This window comes from Pelobates fuscus, chromosome 2, assembly GCF_036172605.1.
Source record: "Pelobates fuscus isolate aPelFus1 chromosome 2, aPelFus1.pri, whole genome shotgun sequence".
Classification (NCBI taxonomy): Eukaryota; Metazoa; Chordata; class Amphibia; order Anura; family Pelobatidae; genus Pelobates; species Pelobates fuscus.
The window spans coordinates 414054028-414079717 of NC_086318.1; the positions used below are offsets into that span (position 1 = coordinate 414054028).

At 41.1% G+C, this 25690-nt stretch overlaps 1 protein-coding gene across 5 annotated transcripts in view; it reads right to left on the bottom strand.

Annotated features, from left to right (window-relative positions):
• Positions 1-23874, bottom strand: part of RTN4 (reticulon 4) — a 54193-nt gene extending 30319 nt beyond the window's left edge. The window contains exons 1-4 of one of the 5 annotated variants that reach the window (XM_063443984.1): positions 23368-23874; positions 16439-16474; positions 14517-14573; positions 9656-11914 (exon numbers count right to left, since the gene is read on the bottom strand). In XM_063443984.1, the coding sequence (XP_063300054.1) occupies positions 9656-11914; positions 14517-14573; positions 16439-16474; positions 23368-23710 (2695 nt within the window). In that variant the 5' untranslated portion in view covers positions 23711-23874. Of the gene's footprint in view, positions 1-1656; positions 1787-9655; positions 11915-14516; positions 14574-16438; positions 16475-23367 lie in introns of those variants that run through there. The other 4 variants (XM_063443979.1, XM_063443980.1, XM_063443981.1 and 1 more) reach the window with 4 other exon arrangements.
• Positions 23875-25690: the final 1816 nt, after the last annotated feature.

The window sequence follows — 25690 nt, forward strand, 5'->3', positions numbered from 1 at the left end:
GGTATTGTACTTTGCTATTTAGAAGGAAGGGACTAGCAACTACAAATAAGGTTGATGGGTGGCTAGATTTTATGAGGGGTGCCCCCAAAGGCACAGTAGGCAATGCGTACAGCACTTCGCTCTTTATAATATTCCCCCCTTATCTGTGTTTGCCGCAAAAGTTCAACGGATATAGATTTTAAATGTTTTTGTATCTATTTAATTTGAACCAAATGGATTACGTTTCGGCTGACAAACCTATCATTTTAGTAGCTTACTCTTATTCACAGGATACAATGTTATCAGATTTCTGGTAGCAAGGATGGGTTTGTTACTAACCAGCTTTTGCGCAATTTCTTTTCAATGGTTTAAAAACAAAGAAAAAAAAAGACAGGCAGGTTATTTATTTATTTATTTGGATCTAGTTAATTTACTCCTATCATTAGTTTATACTTATCGTGTTTATGATCATATATTTTTTAGTCGCTTCATGTAGGAACATATAATATAATATATATATATATATATATATTCCATTTTTAAAACGTAACATTTTATTAATTGCATAAAAAAGTGAGTTACTTGCATCTATATAGGGTTTTCACTTTTCCTTTTTTTCCTCCAGTCTCCTGGTATTTGAAGGTACATTTGTACCTAACCAACACATTGCAGCTAACATTTGGAGAGGTTTGGCCCCTAAGGTTGAGAGGAAAGCAAAGCTTTTCCGAGGTCTGAGATTACTAGAATTAGGCTAGCCCATAAACCAAGAAGATATTTATTCAACAGCAGTTATTCCAATGAAGAATTTGATTCAATCTGCACAAAGGATATAAATTAGATATGCTGTTAAACATTAAACTGTAATACAGTGCTGTAACAATGATTAGAGATTAAAACTATGTTGCCACCTTAGGAACTCTGCCATGACACTGAAGCTTTGGATATACACAATCAATCCCCAATATACATGGAACTGTGACGGAACAGGCTGTACCTAGCACAGCCAAGAGCAAAGTGCAGCTCATAGAAGTACAATGAGCCAATTACTCTGCCACATTCGTAAAACAGCTTGCTCATATCCCACTGCCTGCATCTTGCTACATAGCACATGGAAATGGGTGAAAGAATCGTGTTTGTAATATACCAGAACATGCTCAAATAACCTTAACCCAGTACTGAAGCAGGACAAGGGAACATTCTGGAAATTCTTGCAGGGAACCGTCTGCTTTCTTTAAAGTATCTTTATATGTGAGGAGATCAGTTACAAAAGTAGTTGCCAACATGTTTAGAGTGTACCTAATCCCCTGGACCTCAGAATTACCATTTACCTCCTCAACGAAACTATATTATATTGTTGTTGGGGGGGGGAGGGGGGGAGAATACAATCAGGGTCATTAAAAGAGATCTAAAGGACTTTTGCAGGATTTGTGAAAACAAAATGGAGATATATTCCACTGGCTAATGCATGCTGTTTGTTGCAGCTTCCCAGCTATGCTGAACTCAAAGTAAGCCAGCAGCATGGAGCTGCGGACATGATAAAGATTGGAACCAGATTCTAATCACACTGCTATAGAGGAAAAAATGATGGAGAATGAACAAACAGAAAATAAAAAATACTTTATCTAAAAGGAAAAAGCAAGCTGTGGTAAAATGAAGCAATAGAACCTGGAGATCTACCTTTCTGCTTCCAGTTGCCCAGCTGACATGCCATCTCCGACAGGTAATCAAAGCTTCCCGCTGGTGAAATAAGTTAGCTCTGTTGCATATCACCCCAGGATTAGAACTTATGTCGTGCTTCAACAAATGAACTATGAACAGGGCAGCAGACTGAACACCCTTTGCTCCACTGCTCAAGGGTCATCTGACTGTCTGATGGGTGTGAAGCCAGTGATGTAATCCAAGCTGTAACCAGGATACTAATACCCCAGGCACTAATTATTCGCTCAAATCTTCTTACTCTAAAGGTTCCAAGGCTGTAGCAACCATTTATAGTGAGCTCTAATCTGTGCATGAACAGAACAGAAATCTAGTGTTTGTTAGTAAGAATAGCTCGTTAAGATCTAGATCTACAGGGATGGTTTAGATGTTTTCTTCCAATGTACCATAACCCAGGTAACAATGGCATTCATGAATGCTGCACTAAACTCTTGGTATTCACAGACTGTGTTTACCGTTTACAACCATGTATGCACTTTGTTACGGTTTGTCCCAGGTAGTGTAAAGAACTCTTACCAGGAAGGGAGGCAGGACACTTGTTTTCCAATGCGGTTACTACTTTTTGCCAGCCAGCCATTACTTTCTAAAATGCCTGTAACTACGGTTTATCGACTAAAATTTTACAGGTGTGACAGGAAGTGACAAACTGGTGATGCTCAAAGCCAGTTTCTAAGTAGAGTGTAACAGCATCAATTACTTTATAGGGGAGCACCTATCAGCTACTGTCCAATGCTGGTTCAGGCTCCACCTCCGCTCCTACCCCATCGGCGTCAGTTGGCAGGGGTGGGGCACCTAATGCGCAGCGATGGCCGTGCTCGCATTGGAACTTTCCCCATAGGAAAGTATTGTATTGTTTGATTTAGTACATATTGTTACCTGTACACTATACATAAGCATGGTTAAACGAGCTTCATACCGGTTTTATAATTGTTTTTACTTTTTCATCTCTCATTTGTAATATGTTCTTTTACTTTTTATAAAAAGTTACAAATTTGTAACTTTATTATCTCATTTTTTTTAAAACTCTTTTTACATAGCAGATAACACCAAATTATGGTAGATAATAGTAAGTCAATAGAAATAAAAATAGCTGCAGGAGATTGACTATTTATGAAGTACGGACAGGACAAGTATTTGTATGTTGTATTTTGACAGGACAAGTATTTGTATGTTGTATTTTGACAGGACAAGTATTTGTATGTTGTATTTTGACAGGTTGCATCAGGGCTTTAAAATTTCCACTCGCCATAAGCCTTTGGTGAGGGAATATTTAACTGTGGAGAGTAGAACTTCAACCCTGGTGACACCAGGACATGACATTTTTAGCCTAGAGTTCCATCTATTTTAGGCACACAGCAGCTTTCGGCACTATAATTACTGATAAAATGTAAACTAAGAACAAAACTAGATATGTCCCAAAACATTGCTAGGTATGGGTTTGTACAACATTCTCAGTAATCTACCCAGAGAACAATGGAAGGACCAGTCTTGACTGGAGAACTCAATGCAGCTACACACAGGTAATATCAAAAGGAACACAAAAACATGAATACACTTTCTTATTCCCCCTCCTTCCCCTCCTCCCCCCCCCCCCCCCCCAATTATATTAGATTTAAAATCCAAATAAAACATGAGAATTATGTAAAATATTCACATACAATCTTCCAAACAGACTTCCTGCTATGCCAAGTCATTTTTCAATTAAAAACGTTTTTTAAAACACTTCAATGTACAGTGCAAATATGGTCTGTAATGTACAAGCTCACAAATCTTGTATTGAAAGGAGAGACAGACAGATTTAAAAATCTGGCCTTATCTCAGATTGATAGATAAAATAAGTCCTTCTCAAACAGCCTTGTGGTTAACAGATTACCCAAGTATGTTTCAGCAGTAACCTTCCTTATGAAGGTTTATAGGTGAATGTATTAAGAGGGATGGACCAAATACTTTAATAATGCAATCAGCAACTGACATTTGGAAACTGGGTGCAGTTGTCAAATATATTGTTATGTTTTGATAAAGTTCAGAGTTTTTTTTTTTTGTTTTTTTTATTAACAAAAAAGGAATTCCTTTGCTAACAAAACTCATGTCAATCAGGGCAGTTATTGCAGAATGTTTATATTTATTATAACATGAAAAATGTTCATATAACAATGAGCCATGATCTTCACAACTGGAAGACTGTTACACAACACCAGAGGTATTTGTCACTTACAGTTTGTGTGTTTAGGACAGGATAATTTCATGGCTGTTTTTATTACCCAAGGCTCACACTTACCGGTAGGGCGGAGCTTCCATAACCAAAAGCCTCATGTGAACTCTGACATGGTTCCACTACAACCATTATACCTTAAAGGGACACTATAGTCACCAGAACAACTACAGCTTATTGCATTTGTTCTGGTGAGTAGAATCATTACCTTCAGGCTTTTTACTGTAAACACGGTCTTTTCAGAGAAAATGCAGTGTTTACATTACAGTCTAGTGATCACTGGCCACTCCTTAGATGGCTGCTAGAGCTACTTCCTATCTCAGTCTGGCCTAGTTTGAATCACAACATTCAGTGTCCCCTCCCTCTGCATGCAGACACTGAACTTTCCTCATAGAGATTCATTGATTCAATTCATCTCTATGAGAAGGTGCTGATTGGCCAGGGCTGTGTTTGACTTGCTGGCTCTGCCCCTGATCTGCTTCCTTGACAGTCTCAGCCAATCCTATGGGGAAGAATTGTGATTGGCTCAGAACAACACTTCTGATGATATCAGCAGGTAGCTTGCTGTTCTGAGGCAGAGACAAAACCAGCAGCTTCAGGCTTTAATACAAGTAAGATTCTACTATATTTAGGAAGGCAGGGGGGGGGGGGGGGTTTAACACTATAGGGTAAGAAATATAGGTTTGTGTTCCTGACCCTATAGTGCTCCTTTAACATAGGGATTCTGTAGTCAGCACATCAGAATCCAATTTACTAAAAATGTAAACACTTCAAGGCTGCACTCCTGTACTTCACAGCCAAGATAACAGGAGGACAGGTGGCTACATAGTCACCTTTATGTTGCATAGAGACATAGGATCAATGTTAATTAAAAGTAGAAATAAAAAGACAATGACTCGTTGAATATGTCCACCCGATGTATTTTTTTTATTTATTTAAAGGAATTGAGTTAAAGGATCACTATAGGGTCAGGAGCACAAACATGTATTCCTGACCCTGTAGTGCTAAACCCACCATTTAGTTGGCTTGCCCCCCCCCCCCCCCCCCCCACCTTAGCTCCCCTATAAAAGTTTAAAACTTACCTTATCTCCAGCGCCGCGCGAGTCTGCCGGCGCTGGCTCCACCCCCATTTGTGACATCATCAAAATAGCCGATTTTTTGCCAATCCAATGCTTTACATTAGGGAAAACATTGAATTGGCTAAAATTGGCACGGGGGCAGGGCCAAGTGCCGTTTTAGCCAATCAGAACCTTCTCATAGAGCTGTATTGAATCAATGAATCTCTATGAGGAAAACTCACCGTCTCCATGCAGAGCGTGGGGGCTCTGAACGGCAGGGCTGCTTACTATGCAGCCCTAAGCCAGGAAGCCCCCCAGTAGCCATCTAAGGAGGGTCACTTGGAGGTGTCCCTAGGGGTAATGTAAAAACTGCCTTTTCTCTGAAAAGGCAGTGTTTACATAAAATGCCTGAAGGGAGCCATTATACTCACCAGAACAACTACATTAAGCTGTGATTCTGGGGACTATAGTGTCCCTTTAAGTATGTTAATTTCGTTTTGGAAATTAACTTGCATGATCTTTATTACGGTCTCCTGTGACCATACATACATTCTCACTCATTATACAATGATCAACTGAAGGAACAGCTCCTGAACTAGCCAGGTAGTAATGGTGAAAGTATCAAGGAGGTTGAAGTGTTATGATGATTATGTTCTGCAAATATTCACCTGGGTGTGGGCCAGAAAGAGGAATGATCTTGATAATATAAGACTGTTTAAGAATTATATATAAAAAAAAAAGGGCCCAGCTGGTATACATAGTGAAGCCTCCCCCCACACCCACTTTTCCGAATACAGGCTAAGAAGCCAATATCACTGTCAACCATTATGCATTTATATACCCAAAAACATAACAAGTAGCCATTCTACTTTTAAGATACAAATATTAAATAGACCAATATACATACTTGAATATAAGTATTTATGAAAATGAAACTCTAGTTAACACAGGAGTAGAAGGGCATTGATGATAAATCATCTTTCAGGGGGAAGGGAAACCGTACGTGTGTCCTATCCAATTTACTGTAACCATTATTGAAGCTCCTTCACAGACCATGATAATTCTGAACTAAACAGAGTTTTCAACACTAGGTGGCACTGTATCACTTCTCATCAGCCACACATAAGCAAGTGTCTCAAAGAGGGGGGGGGGGGGGGGAAGTGACCACACCACAAACCAGATTTTTAAAGAGAAATTTAAATGTATCAAATATTACACTTATTTAAAAAAAATACAAATAAAATGTGCACGTAAAGACAGCTTTGAATAATATTGAAATTTCAAAATAAATAACATTCCATTGAAAAAACCCTGAATAATTTAACATTACCATACTGTGAGTTTAAATAGTCCACACACACGTACAAACAAACATTCTTTAGATAGGAGTGAAAGGGACGAATAAATATCGCCTTAACATGGCTGCTATCAGTTTACCCACACCCCAGTTTTGTGGGACTGTGCACAGGGACACACAGAGCAATCAGGGAGGTGGGAAATTGAATAGCACTTTACACATGTTTTGCTATCTATCCTATCAATCAAAGACAAAGTGCCAGGCTTGCAGCTAATTGCAGTGAAAAGAAACTATTTACAAGAACACAAGCATAGAATGCAAAAAGCATACATCATACTGCCCCATAAGACGATAAACGATCAGAGGAGTGGTAAACAAATTAAAATGCATAGATTTATAATTAGAGGCTCATATGAGGAAGGTTTCCCTCAACCCTTTAATTGTAAAGCATTGTGGAATATACTGGCAAAAAAATATTTGTATGTATATATATATATATATATACACATACACATACATACATACATACACACACACACACAAATCATTTTCAGGGCACTATAAGATATATTAAAGAGGTACATGTTAGCTAGCCCCGTTGTCCCTTTCCCATTTCATCCAACAGTAATCAGCACCAATGTAATAGTTATCACTAGAGCTTCTCAAAGAACATGATGAGATTTATTCAATTAGTACGTTTTAACAATCTAATGACCTTAGTACACAATCTGCAAACACTAATCTTTACAAAAAGTATAAAGCACGTTTACAGCTCCGTTTGCACCAGTCTCCCTGTAACAGATACGTTTTAAACCTGCTGATCATTTTAGTCACTTGAGTAAGGCCATATCTTTGAAGTAACGTTGCTAGCTTTGCTTATGAGCAAAACAGATGGTGACCACCAATACCATACAATTCCTGGAAATCATGTTCTTGAGCTTTAACCAGAGGAGTTACACAGTTAAGAGGCTCTGCAATTTGAAGTCACTTGCAATGTGGAAAAACCCAAGCAGTTAGAGGGTTACTTTAAGCACACCAAAGAACTATGCATTAAAATGTGTCTTTTTCCAGGATGGTATATAATTCCAAAGATGGAGGCGAGGGCTGTTAAGGTCCATGTAACTTGAACATGCACCAAACATCCAAGAAGAAACCCCCTCTACCGAAGAGCGAGCATGAACTGTGGACATATGCATGCACGTAACTGATGCTTGCAGCACCCAGCTTTGTAAACAAAACTGCAAACCATAAACTTATAGCAACGTAGTAAGGCTGCTACTAGTTTAAAAAACAGTTCTACTAGCCTCACGTGATGAGATGAACTACGACTGAAGGATCAACCAATTATCCCATAAACCATATTAAGTGCTCTGTATTGGTTATGGTGCAAGGTGTGCCCTGGTCACCCCATTTTAAGTAGTCAATCTGTTTTATAATGGTTTGACTACTTGCCTTGGGTGCACCTGGTGCTGCCTACTGCCTCCACTACAGCTGACAGAGCCAGAAGCTCTGAGCTAAGCTTTGTGGTGCAGGTCTTTGCTTGTTAATGAGAGCAATGAGTGGACACTCTCAGCCAATGAGCAAGCCCTGAACTTCATGCCTGAGGTTTTAAATTGCGACAGTGTTCAAAATGCGAATATTTGCTGAAGGATAAATTTAGTGAAGAACAGGGTGCCTATTTTGTAATTCGGTGCCATCTAAAGAAGCTAATACTGTGAATGTGTGTGCATGTATTTTATATGAACAGCCACTCAACCAGTTTCCAGAAAGGTGCTTGGCAATCCTCACAGACACGGCATATAAGGCCTGAAACATACAAACTGGGATATCAGTTTTAACAGAACATGGAAAGCCCTTGGATCACCGGTCTCCGATATCTGAGAGTTACTAGCTCAAGTGAAAAACAAAAAAAGTTGGTCCTAGCCTAAAATTATTTATATAAATATGCCAAACATGAATATAATTTAGTGGCAAATCAAAACAGGGACAATATTATGTTATTCATAAAACGATAACTACAGGGCAGAATTATACATCTCCTGGCAGAATGTATAGATGGAGTATTGCACAGACACCAAGCCATTTTAGAAAAGCACAGTTTAACCTCCACCCTATCCCCAAATATTTCTGTGACGACTGACACTGCGCTATATAACTATAAAAGCAAACATATCACAATAGTGACGTTTTTATTATTATTAAAGGGACACTATAAGCACCTAAACAACAAGCTTAATGAAGCGGTTTTGGTGTACAGGTCATGCTCTTGTGGTCTCACAGCTCAATTTTCTGCTATCTAGGCGTTAAGTCACTGTTTATGCAACCCTGGCTTTATATAAATTATATATTTGATTAAATTCCCCTGCTTAATCAAGCCTCAGGTAATCACTGGGACTATTGGGGGAGAGAAAAAGATGCTATACACTTTTAGTAAGGGCTAGGATCTGCACTTCCTGTGTGGCTTCTTGCTTCTCTCTCCTGTGGGCACTGTAACTCCACCCCCTGGTGCTATCAGCCAATAAGGGAAGCTTAATAGAGAGGCCAACAGCTTGCCTCAACTCATGGGCAGCTGGCTCTGCTGCCTGAGTTTCAACTAAATGGAAATTCCAGAAATTCCTTCTTAAAGGACACTAGGCATGTGCAAAAACTGATGAAACAGGGCCAATTTCAAACTGGTCCCGATTTTTGACATACCTAGATGCGGATGCTTTCAAGTTCGCTTCTTCTAACAGTTATGGGGGGAGGGAGGTGAAGAACTGAACCTATTACAGAACTGCAACTGATTTTTCCCCCACATAAAAACAGGTGGAGAGCATCGCCAAGTGTCCCTTTGGACAAGCCTTCACTGCTAGTCAGACCTTCCAGCATGGTACCTACACTGTCTCACTGCCTACGTTACATTGCCTGTAACAGATCTAATATTTGAACAGAACAAAGTGTTTTACTCCTAAGCGACAGAATTGAGATTGTAGGAGCAATATAATATTTCTTGTGATCTTTGTACAATTTAGCACTGTACCCCTGATTCACTCGATTTACATGATGCTGAAAATACATTGTGACAAAAGAAATCTAGACTACCATGTTCATGTTTCAGGTCTCTCTGGAAAAGGATCAATCGTCAACAACAAAAAGACAACTGTGATCCCTTGGGATACAAGCAAAAATAGAAAGCCCAATTCCTCCGCTAACAATTGGCATGACCTTTCTGTCCTGGACTGTATAACCAACAATCCAAATCAAAGAAAAGACATACATACACTCAAGAATTATTTGCATATAAAAGGAAAATACTTTTAAACGGAAGGTCTGAACTACCTGCGTATTTGGATAGATCTTTCACTAAAAAACACTACAACATGCAGTGTAAAAAGTAGTATAAAAACACATTACCTGAATTCTTTAAAGCCGGTGTAAGCACAGGAGCAGTAATTGCTAAATCTTTGCTTTCCTGTTTCACTTTTGTGGAACTGACGGCAGGAGCATCTTCCTTTGGAGGAGGCGGTAGCTTAGCATCCTTAGCATTTGAGGAATCATCCCTGGTTGTGAGGTCTACAGCTTTAGCATATTCATTCGACTTGTCAGTATCCTGAAACTGCTCAGCTTTGGCATGCATCGGATCCTGGTAAAGAGCAGAATACAGGTCTTCTTTCTTCCCAAAGCTGGGTACATTTATGGGCTTGTCTGGCAGCTTAGCTTTCTGAACCATCTCAACATGCACATCATCGGAGGTTCGAATAGCATCTTCCATAAAGGATATTGGGGAGGACTTCTCAGAGTCTGCAGTCTCCGTGATTGGTGAATATTTTGGACTAGGAGTCTTTCCTGACTGTATACCTACTGAAAATTCTTCCATCTGCAAAGGCTTATCTGGACTCTTGAAAACTTCTGTAACGGAACTCTTACCAATAAAATCAGAGGGGTTCTGAGACGTGTTTGATTGTACTTGAAATGAATGCAAATAGGATTTATTTGGGGAAGACTCTTTAAACAGTAAATCACCTTTAAGTTCCTTTTCTGGAGAAATGCTTTGAGTCTTCACACTGGTAACCGAGTCACAAACTTTCCTTGAGACAACTTCAGGTTCCCAGTGCTTATAGGAAGGCTCGCTGTGTTCAGATTCTGATGAACTATCATCGAAATGTTGACTAAACTGAGACTCAAACTCATCTTTCATAGCCTTTGAAAAATCTGGTGCCGATTCTGTTGGAATAGTTTCTTTTATTAGGTCACATGCTATGGATATGTAGGGTGCCTCCGGTTCTTGAGATGGGGACTCTTCCTTTATTTCAACACGTTTAGCTGCTTTGTCCTGGTCTTGAGTTCCAGATTTACTTACAGCTTCTTCGTATGAAGGTGGTTTCTCAGACTGAAATTTTATCTTCTCCTCGCTAACAGCAGGGGCACTGCTTACAGGTGAAACATCTGGATGAAAAACACTGGCTTCTAACCCAACAGAACCAGATGTTAATGGTGCTTCCATAACTATATCAGGCAAAACTGGTGAAGATACAGAATCTGTGCCTTCAAACAGTGCAGGTGTTTGAGATGTAGGAGTAACATTGTCAGATTTGGCAGCATTTTCTTGAACAGCTTTGGCAGCTGTTTGAACCAAATCCATTTTGGGTTCATATCCAAGTATGGGTATGCCAATATCATGGATTTCACTTTCATATGCTTCTTGTACAATATCTGGAGTAAGGCCTTCTGACTTGGTGGGTCCGTGGGAGAGATCACCTCCCATGACATCGTGAGTTGTAACATAATCGCCTTGTCGGTCTACATGCTCAAAGAAAGGATTCACTGATGTTAAGTTCAAGGCAGACTCCAGTGAAGTTGTCTTGGCTTCTACTTCTTCCATCTTTTTCTCATCTGTTTTGTTTCCTAAACCTTGACTTTCCACTGTAGTGGGATAAAGGCTCTTTTCTAAAGAAACAAACATTTCATACTCTGAGGACTCAGGACCTTCTGGCGTTATTGGTGAAATATCATCAGATAAGTCTATTTCATTATCTTCTTCATATTTTTGCTCTGGCCTTTTAACAGCTTCTACATTCAAACTGTAAATATCACTTTCAAATTTCTTAGTACTGGCTTCATAACCACCCTCATACGATTTCACAAATGGTTTGAAATCTACATACTGTTCTTCAAGTGCTTCTTTGATCTCTGAAAATTCCTCATGAGGAGGTCCAACAGCTTTAAGCATTCCTGAAAACATCTCTTTAGCAGACTGTGCATATAACTGTGTGTGGTCTTCACTTACGGTCTCTTGCTGAGATGTAGGATGTTCAACTACATAACCTTTTTCTGAAAAGATCACATCTTCCTTTATTTGCCCTAAAGAGGAAGATCCCTTATGATAGGACACCTCTGAATAATCTGGCTCCACCTCATTGCCTAACTTTACACTGAAAGCCGTATCACCTACGGTCCGTGACACCCCGTGCAGATCACTAACAGGCTCTTGCAAAGCTTCTGGTGCAGTTAAATTAGCATGAAAAGCAACAGAGACTACTTGTTCTTTAGAGGAATCAGCAGACAGAGGAGACATAGAAGGAGGAGAAGAAGCAGACTCAAGCAGCACAGATGCAAGTTCCTCTTGGCCAGCCAACATAGTGCTATACGGCTGCTGCATGTCCAGTACTTTGTCTGTGACCACGAACAGAAAGGAAGGTAATCAGTAGCAGAAAGAGATAAGCATGTACATAACTGCGATACATAACACATGCAGCAAAAAGCTTTTTTTGATACATTAAAACCATTTCTTTGGGCCTTAAAGTTTCACATTTTAAAAAAATTATATATATGTAAAATAACAAAAAATACTTGCACATAAAAAGGTACATTTCATGTCAAACATCGCCCTAGCTCTAGTGACACAGTTAACACCTCTGGTGGATGCCTGAGGAGTAGCCACTGGAGGTGTTCCTAGGCAGTAATGTCAACACCCCCATTTCTCTGAAAAGGCAGTTTTAACATTAAAAAGCTTGCAGGGAGATTCTATACTCACTAGAACAACTACATTAAACTGTAGTTGTTCTGGTGACTATAGTGTCTCTTTAAATATAACCACAATGAAAGAATACATAATTAAATGCAAGCACATTTCTGTATTGGGGGTATATCTATTAAACAGTAATTTAATTTGTATTCCAGAAAAATCCATTAAAATTTAGAGGAACATTCTAGGCACCACAACCACTACATAAAACTCTTCTCTGCAATTGTAGAAATGCATACACCTCAGGGAATATGGTAAATCTATGTCTGCGAAGGAGAGAGGTAAACATCCCTGGATGAGGCCCACCTATGTGTTCAAGGTTCTGTGAAAGGGTACGCCACAGTCCACTATTGGATTTATCCAAAAGTGACAATAAGAAGCAGGTTCTCATGAGGGTGAATTTGACTTTAAATTCATTTTGCTCTGCTGGGGATGAAAAGTCTAGGAACATTAGATTCTGTTATTTATAGGGACCCAAGAGCTAAAATTGTTGTATTCCCATTCTACTCTACTGGAGAGACCTATGGTGTCAACTCTGCATCCCAATGCAACTGTGGGTGGACATCAGATACTTCCGGAACCAACTGATGGAGCTCTGGACCAACAGTCTCACCCCAGGTATCTGAATGTAGACACAAGCAACATACAAGCCCTCATAAAACTAGTACATTGCTGCTGCCATGCATCTGAAGACCACGCAAATTCAGGCTCAAATGGCAAGCACTGTGAGCACTTGAACTGGTGCAGAGGACAAAAATAATCTGTGTGGGGAGACTAGAATGTAATAAACCGAGGAAGTTCCATAACCGTTCTACCCCTTTGCATTCCAAGGTCAAGTTCAGAAAGTCACATCTGCAGCATTTCCAGGTGTTCTAGGTCAATCCTCAAGCAAATCAGCCCTCTTTCTTGGCCAGATCAAAGTTGTCACAGATTTTCCACAGCAGACCAAACCAGTAAGCTGAGGGTAAACTGCTCTCTAGGTTGTCTTTTTGACATTGCATCATTGTATCTTTTGGAATGACACACGATCATCCACCCAGAGCAGAGGAAGAGACCTTGTCCCTTTCTCGGTCTCTGACATCTTCAACATTTCTCAGGAATCGGACAAGTTATCACTACTACCGCATCACGCGGAATTGCAAGAGGAATGACAAACTTACATGTTTACAGTCCTGCTCGGACAGGAATAATGAACCCTTCCATAACCTATTCCTTTATTGCAAACTGGACTAGCACAACACGGGGTTCTGTTTCACCTCCAAAACTGCGTTGCAGAAATTTCACATACCAGTTGGTGTTTCTTTTTATCACATTTAGCAGGCCTATACTCTCTGGTCTTCAAGGAACCTTAAGTTCCTTCTATCTTTCTTTCATTTCGAAAGCAAGAGTTTCCCCCAGGAGAAGCCTCAGTATAACTGCAGACCATAGTCTGGCTTTTGACACAAGACACTTTGACTGTTTCTTAGAATAACAAACTAGCTCCAAGTTTGTCAGTACCTCTGTGGGATCATCCAAATCATAAAAGCTTCTGGAAGACTTGCACAGTTGACCCACACAATGCCATGATATATCCCACACTCATGTGTCTCTCGCTTTACTTGTTATTTATAGGTCTCCCAGAGCTCTCAAACACTAGATATCCCTCTGATACTACAGGGCTCTCTCGCAGGGGAAAACAGCAAGGACATACAGCAGCCAACAAGCAATATTAACTACTTTCCCTGTGATACCTCCGCCATTAGTGTGTCACATACAGACCTTTAGGTACCCAATCAGATAACCTTTCTTCTGTTGTGAAATAGCAGAATAAAAGGTTTTGATAAAATATTAATGTATTGAATACTATCTTTTTGACTTTCTTCCTGATTATTAATAAGTATTGTTCCAGATTAATGTTTTTTGCTAAATATAACATAACTAATAGTCCTTACAGTTATGCCATACATGTCTCACAATATGCAGTATTATCCCCCTGCATTAGGAATTCCTGTACTCATAGGGACCTCAACCAAAACATTTAAGACAAAAAACAAATACAAAGACTGAAAGAGGAAAAAAAAAAAATATATATATATTTTTTGGCTTTATACATCTAGAACTGCTAACATAGTCCCGTCTTTCTCGTTGTGGCTTAAAGGAGCAGCAGCCTGCTTGCGTAGAGTTTGCATCACACATTAATTATTACAGAGCAAGTGGGAGGATCAATGCAGCAACAGAGATATAAAGTACAGGACAGCAGAAAGAACTTGCCTGCAGAGGAGTGCATCAGAGGTGCAGATGCAGCAGGAAGAGGAAAGAGGTTCTCATCTGAAAAACAAATACAACAAGGCCTCAGTGGAATTAAAGCAGCACAGATAGAAAGTGAAAAGCTAGCAAGGATGCACAACAATTGTAGAGAAAAAACAGTGACACCAGGACACATTCATTAAAAGAAAAAAGGTCAATATTTAGTAGATGCCATTTAATACTTGTAAAGCGTTTGTGCCTAGGTAGCCTGCTTGTACCTGATCAGTATCATTTATATACTGCTTTTACTGGGGGAGGCACAAATATTTTAAGTATGACTTGTGCTTCATTCAGGGATTTTATTATGCAGAATTTCAGCATGAAATACCACGTATTGCTGTAAGTTGCATTCTACCCTGAGAGAGTGTTACATGCCCAAGGAATAGATAGGGTTCTGCATGGGTTCAACCCTGAAACAAGCCAGCACGGGGTTGTATTAAGGAGCACCCATAGAGGCATACATTCAAACCAAGCTAGCTCATTTTTAGATCACAAGATAAATGCACTGAATGAAAATGTTTGTGATATGACTCATATACCCCATAAAATAAATACATGTTTATATCTTATATTAACATGTAAAACCTGAGTTGTATAGAACTACACACACACACACACACAACACCAAGGCATCCAACTACAGATGTATTTAAACATACAAATCTGTTACAAAATTAGTATAAGAATGTTTTATAGGAAAAGAAAAGTGTAAACGTAGTGTAGACATACAGAGTGATGGATAACTAGTGATTAGGTATACAAATGTAAAGTTCTACATGGCGCTAGAGAAAAATCTTTAGAAAATCCTTACTTAATGTTTAAATATTTTCCTGAAAACTACTTCTGCTGCCTCCCAAAAAAAACACCCTGTTAAATCGAAGCCCTGTGGATGCCTGCACATCGTCCAGTCCCGAGTGATGCATCGTGTGGAGACGTAAATTTAAGGGAGTTCTTTAACAGTGCAACAAACTGATGAACATACATACCGTACTTACATGAAGTTGCAGTCTGGACAAAGCAAAGTACAGATAAATGTAACGCTATAAAATACAGTAAAGCGATTACGATCTAAATCCCAATGACATGGCTTCAATAATATGCGCAACTAGGGTCATTGACCAATGTGTGAATTTTAACCCCTTAAGGACACATGACATGCGTGACATGTCATGATTCCCTTTTATTCCAGAAGTTTGGTCCTTAAGGGGTTAAACTCTCAAAAAAATATATACCTTCGTGAATCACACTGCACGAGTACATTACAATCAAAGGACATGAGATGCACACAACCAATTACATAAAAAGGTCACTTTGTGTACAGCCAGCAATTATGTACTATTTCAGCTAGTGGCCCAACAACATGTGACTTCACAGCTTATGGCAGAGATAGCCTTCTAATTACACATAGTTGAATGCATTCTGTGTCAGAAGATCCATTGTGGATTCACTCCCAACACTAGCTTTGACCCATGAAAGTAACTACTTCATCCTTTAATCTCTGCATTGGTTTAGTTGGACATTTTTTACTTATTCAATCAATCTCCTCCATTGCCATTTGTTATTTATCTCAATATATGACAAGTTTACATTCAGATTGTTACATTTCCTTTTTTTTGTTATTCATGTTAATTACATAGTCTAATGATGCAATTTACAAAGTTTCAGTGTAAGTAAATTAAATTATCCAAGCATTAGAGAAGAAATTATTAACATGGATTTATTTTATGTACTCAAAATCTTGATGATTTGAGTTGTAAAGATTAGAATTGGAATTAGGAAAGGTTTTATTCGTGCTAAATATTTGCTAATCTGATTGATCAAGAAGCAACAAGTTGCCAAGATTGTTTATTTTCATTTAACCAGAACACTTGTGTTTTCTATTTTACCTTGCCTTGGAAGCCACTGGGCTAAAAATGTATAGCCTGTAAATAAAGTAGAAGGGTGTATGTCAGTCGTGCTACAAGCAGGTAACATAATATTCAGCCAGTTTACATTGAGCAATCAAGGCAATATTCCAAGTCTAATGTGAGTAAAGACTGCATACATACAGTGTGAACTTGACACTTCAAGTACATTATCAAAACAGTCCAAGCACTAGATTACAGTGAATTGCATACACATTGGCAATGGATTTAAAGTATTCTATGGTATTCAAAACTATTAGCATGTAACAAAATTAAACTGACACTACAGTCACCAGAACACCTACAGCTTAATGTCTTTGTTCTGGTGAGTTCAGTCCCTGTAGGTTTTTTGCTGTAAACACCTTTTTTTTTTTTGAGAGAAAATGCAATGTTTACATCACAGCCTATGAACACCTCTAGTGGCCACCCTTCCTGAGTCAGTGCTGCAGTGTGCACCACAGACGTTCGGCGTCTTAACTACAGTGTGGAGACGCTGAACTTACCTCAGAGATGCATTGATTCAATACATCTCTATGAGGAAATGCTGATTGGCGAAGGAGGAGTTTGGTTCCACCCCCAGCCCATCTCCTTGGCTGAGATCATCAGAATTGACCATTTTAGCCAATCCAATGCTTCCCTATGGGAAAGCAGTGATTGGCAGAGATCATCAATACTGATGATCTCAGCCAAGGAGGCAGAGCGTGGCGTAGCCTATGCCAGCAGACCTGCGCGGCGCTGGAAATGTGAGTTTTCAAATTATTTAAGGGGGACAAACTTGTTTTTTTTAACACTAGAGAGAGTCAGGAATAACAAATATATTTATTAACATTAAAAGTATTTTAATACCAAAAGGCAGCTGGAGTTTGGGGTGGGTGAGTGCACCGTCTACGTTCCAATACCTCCAAGTGAACTTATTTTATTTAGTGCATTTTGGCTTCTATGGACTCATACTTTCTGTATATGAATGAGTGTGCCACAACAGACATCATATAACCAGTCACATGAGATAGAGATATATATATAGTCGGGTGACAGCATGCCATGGCTAGTATTATCCATCTGTCCCAAGTAGGCAGCAGCACTCACGTATTACAAGTCCAAAATGTATAAGTCCAAAATGTAAACACCAGTGTTTGATCCTGATGAAAGTCCTCTATGCAGGACTGAAACATTGATCGTCTTTTACATTTTGTACTAATACATTTTAGACTTTTAATACGTGACAGCTGCTGCCTACTTGGGACAGAGAGATTATATATATATATATATATATATATATATATATATATATATATATATATATATATATATATATATATATATATATATATATATATATATATATATATACACACACACACACACACACACACTTAAAATTGAATAAATAGGGGCAAAAATGTGATTCTTTGTTGAACGAATATGCCCACCCAGAATCCTTTGCAGTAGTAACATCACTGCAAATTTGAGATTTCTGTTAACCAATCAAGTCTTATGGCTTGACTGGTGTGCAGTTTTGTGTTTAACAATTACAGAAACATTTTAGAGTCAGGAATACAAAGCTGCATTCCCAACACTAAAGTGTTCCTTCTGCCACACTATGAACCCTCCATGAAATAAAGGGTTAAAAACCCTTTTTACACTCACCTTATTTCAGAGCTGAAGTCCATTGCCACTGGCTCCATTTCCGCCTCCTTCAATAACAGTGCCAAGGGAAAAATTAATGCGCATGCACAGCAACTGCCGAGCAGGCATTAGGCCATCCCCATAGGAAAGCATTGATTCAATGATTTCCTATGGGGGGGTTGATGGCACTGGATGTCCTCATGTAAAGCATGAGGACGCTCCACGTTATTCCACAGAGTCAAACTCTATGAAACATCAGGAAGAGCCTCTAGTGGCCGCCTGGTAGACTGCCACTGGATGCAGGCTTAACCCTGTAAAACAAACACTGCAGTTTCTCTGAAGAGGCACTTCACCCAGACCACTTCAATGAGATGACTAGAGAGGTTAGATGTAAAATTTGGGCAGGTTTTTGTAGTAAATGGAGTACCAGCTGTACTTAAAGGACCACTATAGTTAAGATAAAATAAGTGGTGCATACCTGGACAGCAAAATTTAACAATGTTGCACCTTAAATTCACTTTTATTGGAAATGCTTTGTCACTTAGGGCACTAATTCTCTGAGGAAGTTGTGTAATTTGATGTCATAATAAAACCACTTTGAAATTAGAAAGCAAGCATCTTGCCATGTGGAATGAAAGATACACTACTTCCTCTCCCAGATACAGAGACCACATGGCAGGCAGCATTAGATCAGGCCTAAAAGTTTCAAATAACAATCACTTAACTAACAGCTTATCTGGAACAAAGAAGCTGCCAAAAAGACCTGTGTTGAAAAGAGCTATATAAGTACTATTAGTTTACAATGTCTAAAGTCAGTCTATGAATAATGATTTGCGAAATCTATATCCAATCTTAACAGCTACACTTATACTAGTTTTGATTCAGAACTACAGGTTCAAAATATAGAATTTCATGCTTTGGCCTACCAGTTGCATGCAGGAATGTAACAGTGGACATTACAGCTTTACACCTCTATGTCTGTCTCTCATTTACCAGTGATGCTCCTTTGAAGCTCAGCCAACATTCCAACACAGCGGCAATAACAAAAGCTTGACACTACCGACCTATACCATGGGCACGTGGTGACAATCTAGGTAGGTAGGCCAACAATGGCACACCAACTTTTTCCTGAAGTACAATTCCCACGATTCTCAGGCAGAAAGTTGGCTGAGTATCATGGAGATTGTAGTTTACAAAAACACATGCAATGTCAGTTAGCCATCTTTGATCCAGGACAGGAGAACGCAACCTTCTGCACTTCAGATGCTTTGGACTACATCTCCCAGCATGCTCTTACGGGCATAATGCTGGCAATGCATCAATTGAGATGTAGGCCACAACATCTGGAGTGCCGAAGGTTTCCTTCCCCCTGACATAGGAGAGCTAAAAGAAACATATGTTGCTTCCTTGAGACCCATTCATTCGTAAGTGGGGGGGGAAAAAATGCAGCCATTTTATAGTTTTTCAATAAACTCTTCTTACAAGTGAACCCCAAAAGGCACCCATCTGTCTGATTGATGATGAATAAGTAGTGTGTTTCACAGAACTTGCTGGAAAAATGATGCCACTGCACAACTGCAAAGCACATCCAGTCTCTTGGGCATTTGCTAAGTACAAGAGTGCTTTGTATTTAACCATTCATTCCTATCAATAAGACTGCAAGGCTTTAATTTTTTTGTTCGACATATTCTGATGCAGCAGCCGGATTCACTTCCAATATCCCTATGCTTATAGAACAGTCATTGGCATGGAAAAAGAAACTGCGTAGCAATAATACTGGGATGGATCCAAGACAATGGATAGGGGATCTGCAGACACTTCCAATCTATTTCAGAGATTGTTGATGTGTTTCTCCAGCTGCTGACACACAGTCACATGATCATTAGCTGGCTGAGAGGAATGGGAGTTGGTAGACTGACAGCAGGTTGAGACATTTGCTGGCCAACTGTGATACACCCCTAACTGGAGATCAAAAAAGCAAGAGCTGCACGGTTCTGGAAAAAGCAACGTCATGCAAATAAGAGGACTATTGGTTCCCATGCCTTGTGCACAGAGCAATATTGCAATTCCACATAAAAACGCATAATTATCTATGGGACAGGGCATGTTTCTTAAATAAAACATGTTTATAACACTTCACCTGTCACTACAATTCCTTTTAACTGGCGGCTGCAGGTACACGGTGCTATAATGAGTTATTGCTGTCTGGCTTTTTTCTAAACATTTATTTTTCCTCTGGCAAACATTGATGGCATACCAAAAAAGGTGTGTTTTCCCACTGGCATTGTAATGCTAGCTCAGCTAGAATGTATGAACACCCTTCCGTTAACTCTTTATGTTAAAATGGGCTGCTCCTGACTTTAGTACACAAGACTGTTAATTTACAGAGCAGACAGAAGGCATACATGTAAAGATATAGTCTTCTGTATAAACATGAATTTTAACCGATTATGGACAAGTGACAGCCTACGCCATAACAATTTGCTTTAGGGTTCTATTCCAAAATGTAATGGCACACTCATTTAACAACTTCTTCAAACAATTAACAAATGCAAAAAAAAAAAAAAAATATGAAATCCAGTCATACATAACTCACTGGGAGGAAAGGGATGGAGTAGCCTGCCACCAATCACACCCCTATCCCAAAGCCTTCTGCAGCTATGAAATCAGGTTTTTCTAGGCAGCTGGCACATATCAGACCCCACCCTGGTAGCAATAATACCCATTATGCACACTCATATGGCACACTCCTCCTTCCACCAGAAGGATATTCGTGTGGGCACACAGTGCTATGCATTCTGACAAGGGCAGGGTGGGCAATGGATGCACAATTCCACATGACTGTAGGATGGGCAATGGATGCACAATGCCACATGACTGTAGGATGGGCAACCAAGATTTCATGATGGAATCAGACACAAAAGCATCTAGATCTGGTGCTGCTCACAGAGAGGCATCATTGAACATGTATCTGGTTGTCAATGCGTGCACATACCTTCGGACCTGGTATTGCCGACAAATTTTATATTTCTAGCTGCATAAGCTGTTCACTTGATGCTTTTAGCTTCTAATTAAAAATTTTCATTTTTGTCATTGGCTCTTATTTTTATTATTTCTATACAGATACATCTGCATGTGTTACATTATCCAGGTAAATTACCCGTTTAACTGCATAATAAATGTATAGGCAAGAGATACAAATATTTTACACTAAACTATCAGAAAAAAATAAAAAAAAACACACACCTACAATTTTCTCAGTGCTAGTAGAAGTAATTTCCACCAAAAGCAAAAACATTTTTTTTTCATCAATTAAATTGTATAAAAGGTATACAGGGAGGATGACACCTGAAGGGGTTCATTCATTCATGCTGACTGTGATGACCTTTATCAGTATGGTCTTAAAGACCAATATCTGTCTGGTGTGTGTGATGATATGGAGGGATCTGGCTTTGTTTGGGTGCTAATGGGTGGGAGTGTCTTTTAGACACTGTCTGTTCAACATCTGCGGTAGGTGTGGTTGGTAGGTGGCATTTGGCAGTACCTGGGGCATGTGTGATGGATAATACTTAATACTTTTCTGAGGAAGGTATCCTACTCCACTGGTTAAGTGGCAACTGACTACTGAGAAGGGGCTAGTATGCTGATGCTTTCCTCAAAAGGGAGGGAGTGTAGTATGTTCAGGAAGAAGGTAACATGCCAAAGTAGAGAGGGGGTGCCCAAAATGTTTTGGAAATACCACTTTCATGATGCCTATAAACTATAAATTCTGGCAATCTAACTTCAGGGTGCCCCATATGCAATTGGTTTCATTAGAAGGGACTGCACTGTTGGAACTCTGATTCTATTTGGGCTAATTAGTATTCTGTTACAAGAAAATAATGTAATGCGAGCTGGGCCTTGCTCCTATTGGGGGATGATCTGTTTAGGGATAAGGTTATGAGGCACAGGGTGGTCCTTTGATCTATGTGAGGGCACCTGGCTCTATTTTAGGATATTCTTTCCATTGAATGGAGGAATGTTAAGGCAATGTGAGCCCTTGCTCTATTTGGGGGAGCATGTGGCTCTGAAGATAATCAGTCTAGGGCAAGGGCGCCCAAAAGGTAGATCCCTAGAGGTTGTAGAACTGCAACTCCTATGATGCCTTGCATGCATTTAGAATCGTGAAAGCTGCAGTTTAAAACATCTGGGGATCTAGGGTGTACCCTTGCTGTCTGGGGGAGCCTGGATCAATTTAGGGATTCTATGCAGCAAGGTACTAATATGGGGGGATGGGTGTACCTTTCCTGTCTGGGGGAGCCTGGATCAGTTTAGGTATTCTATGCAGCGAGGTGGCAATGTGGGGGGGGGGAGCAACGTGAACCCTTGATGTCTGATTTAGCAGGGGAAGGGAAGAGAGGATAATTTGGATCTATACTGGAGGAGGGGGGGGGGGGGTAATTTGGATCTTCTTCCCTGGAGGGGGGGGGGGGGGGATAATTTGGATCTTCTTCCCTGGAGGGGGGGGGGGGATAATTTGGATCTTCTTCCCTGGAGGGGGGGGGGGGGATAATTTGGATCTTCTTCCCTGGAGGGGGGGGGGGATAATTTGGATCTTCTTCCCTGGAGGGGGGGGGGGATAATTTGGATCTTCTTCCCTGGAGGGGGGGGGGGATAATTTGGATCTTCTTCCCTGGAGGGGGGGGGGATAATTTGGATCTTCTTCCCTGGAGGGGGGGGGGGGGATAATTTGGATCTTCTTCCCTGGAGGGGGGGGGGGGGGGGAGGAATAATTTGGATCTTCTTCCCTGGAGGGGGGGGGGGAGGATAATTTGGATCTTCTTCCCTGGAGGGGGGGGGGGGAGGATAATTTGGATCTTCTTCCCTGGAGGGGGGGGGGGGATAATTTGGATCTTCTTCCCTGGAAGGGGGGGGGGGATAATTTGGATCTTCTTCCCTGGAAGGGGGGGGGGGAGATAATTTGGATCTTCTTCCCTGGAGGGGGGGGTGGGATAATTTGGATCTTCTTCCCTGGAGGGGGGGGGGGGTGGGATAATTTGGATCTTCTTCCCTGGAGGGGGGGGAGGGTAATTTGGATCTTCTTCCCTGGAGGGGGGGGGGATAATTTGGATCTTTCCTGGAGAGGGGGGGGGGGATAATTTGGATCTTTCCTGGAGGGGGGGGGGGGAGATAATTTGAATCTTTCCTGGAGGGGGGGGGGGAGATAATTTGAATCTTTCCTGGAGGGGGGGGGGAGATAATTTGAATCTTTCCTGGAGGGGGGGGGTGTCTGGCTCAGTACTCACCCACAGACCCTGTGGGGGCCCGGCGTGGCACCGGGGGTCTCTCCTCTTCCTCCTCCTCCAGGGGGGCGCTGGGCAGCACGGGGGGCGCGATGATGGGCTGCTCGCTGATGCTGCTGGGCTCCTCTTCCTCCGGAGAGGGCTCCAGGCTGTCCGAGTAGCTGGGCTTGTCGTCCTCCTCCTCAGCCTCCCCCCGCCTGAACAGATCCGGGCGGAAACCGCCGGCTCCCCCGGTCAGATCCAGCACCTCCTGGTCCTCCCAGGGCTTCCTGTCCTCATCGCGGGGCTCCGCGCTCGGGTGGGACTCGGGGTAGCTGGACGAGATGAACGGCGACTGGTCCTCCATGGCGAGACAGAGCGAGCTGCGAGGGATGCCGGCTGGGAAAAAGTGCGCCACCCGTCTGGGAGCAGAGGGAGGGGCCGCGCTAACAATACAGAGCAGGGAGGGAGGGAAGCACGGCTCCGGCGCCACGCCCTGGTGACTCAGATTCTGTCAGGAGCTACTGTCATGGCGCCCAGCACGAACAACCCCGTCCTCCATCCAGCCAGCGAGCCGTCGGTCTTTCCAACCAATAGGAAAACGGGAAATGCATTGTGGGCGGAGCCGTTCATGTGTCGGAGCCAATCAGAGCGCCAGTAGCCGGCAGCTTGTCAAGAGATGTGGAGGGGGGTTGCTAAGGAAACCGACAGGAGCCGGTGAAGCCACAGCGCACGTGAGTGACAGCTAGGCCAGCCAATCGCGGGGCGAGTACGGACATTTACCGGAACTGCCCGCCCATAGTACAAGGATTCTTTTGGCCAGTGACAGGAGAGGGCCTGGGCGTAGTGAAGTGATGCGCGGTTACCACGGTAACGGACTTCCCGCGAATAGGAAAAGCCCTTCTGATAAGTGACAGCAAATAGAACCAATGAGCGGGCAGGGAGAAGCTGCCCTGAGGAAATGTTTAACCAATCAGACTGACCCTATACTGGTCATTGTGTGGGTTATTAATCATAGTTAGTACTATGATTAATAATCATAGGTTATTAATCATAGTAAAATCATTTTCTCTGAGTAAGCTATTTGTTCCATTACATTACTGCCCTTAAATTTGAAATTCAGTTTGAATTCTCAGTTTAGTAAATAACGCTGCAAATGTTACTCCGAGAGAGCCGGACACACAGCTTGAGTATCTTTCTTTAAAAAAAAAAACAATTATTATTTTATTGTTTACATAGCGCCATCAGATTCCGTAGCGCTGTACAATCGCAACGTTTATTCACTGACGTAAAATTATAGCAAATTCAATAACACAGGCCGTCCGTTTCCCTTTCCTCCTTCAGGCTCCCCAAATGCCGGTGTCGACGAGTGGTTTAAAGGGGTTGCAGCGGGAAATAGATACTTTGTATCTGGGGAGGGGAAAGGCGAAGAATCGTTATGATATTACTGTATCACCAAAAACAGAAGGGAGGTCTGGGACTCACCTTCCTGTGTCCCGCCAGGTTGGTGTAGATAGTTCTATGGCATTCTCTACTGGTGGAGAGAAGGTGGGTAGATTTAGAAGCAGGACTTATGGGCTTGGATTTGATACCGGAGAAACTGACGGAAGCCAAGCACAGAGAGATGGACACAGGTTTCTTCAGGAAGGAAGAGATTCTTTATTGGATCACCGATCGGGACTCAGAGGGACTAGCGTCACCAAAATACAGCAAAGTCTGAGTACTGAATACATAGAGTACATTCCTTATATAGCACTGTAGCTCCTCCCACAATTAACTACACCCACACATACCCTTAACCTATTTAATAAATAGAGTCTAAACTCATCCATCCGGTCTAACCACGTGGCTCATCTGATACAAAGGAGAGGGACGCGTAATTCCAGTTCTTACATTCCTGCACCTGGTCAGTACAGTGATAACAGTATCTTAGCTACGTGTAATTAACTAACTGATACTACAAACACATATACATACATATGCCTTGTGGCAATCTTAGCCTGCTAAACTTGTATTTTACTGGAATTACATCACATTCCCCCCTTTGATGCCTCTGATATTTCACAATTACTTGAGGCATCACTTTACCTTGGTTTGCATATACCTCAGGTTACCATGAACCAGACCAGACTTATCTTATGATGTGAATCTTTTAACACTCATCTTCCTGCATTGGTTCTCCTTGATCTAGAGCCTTATACTTATATATCGCCATTATCTGTGCAGCAGCCTTCCTCTCTGCTATACTTCCTATCAGGCTTTGCACAGACCTAACTACTAAGGGTATAAGACACGGTAGGAGTAGACACAACAGTAAAATCAGTAGGACTCCACCTACCACTGCCTT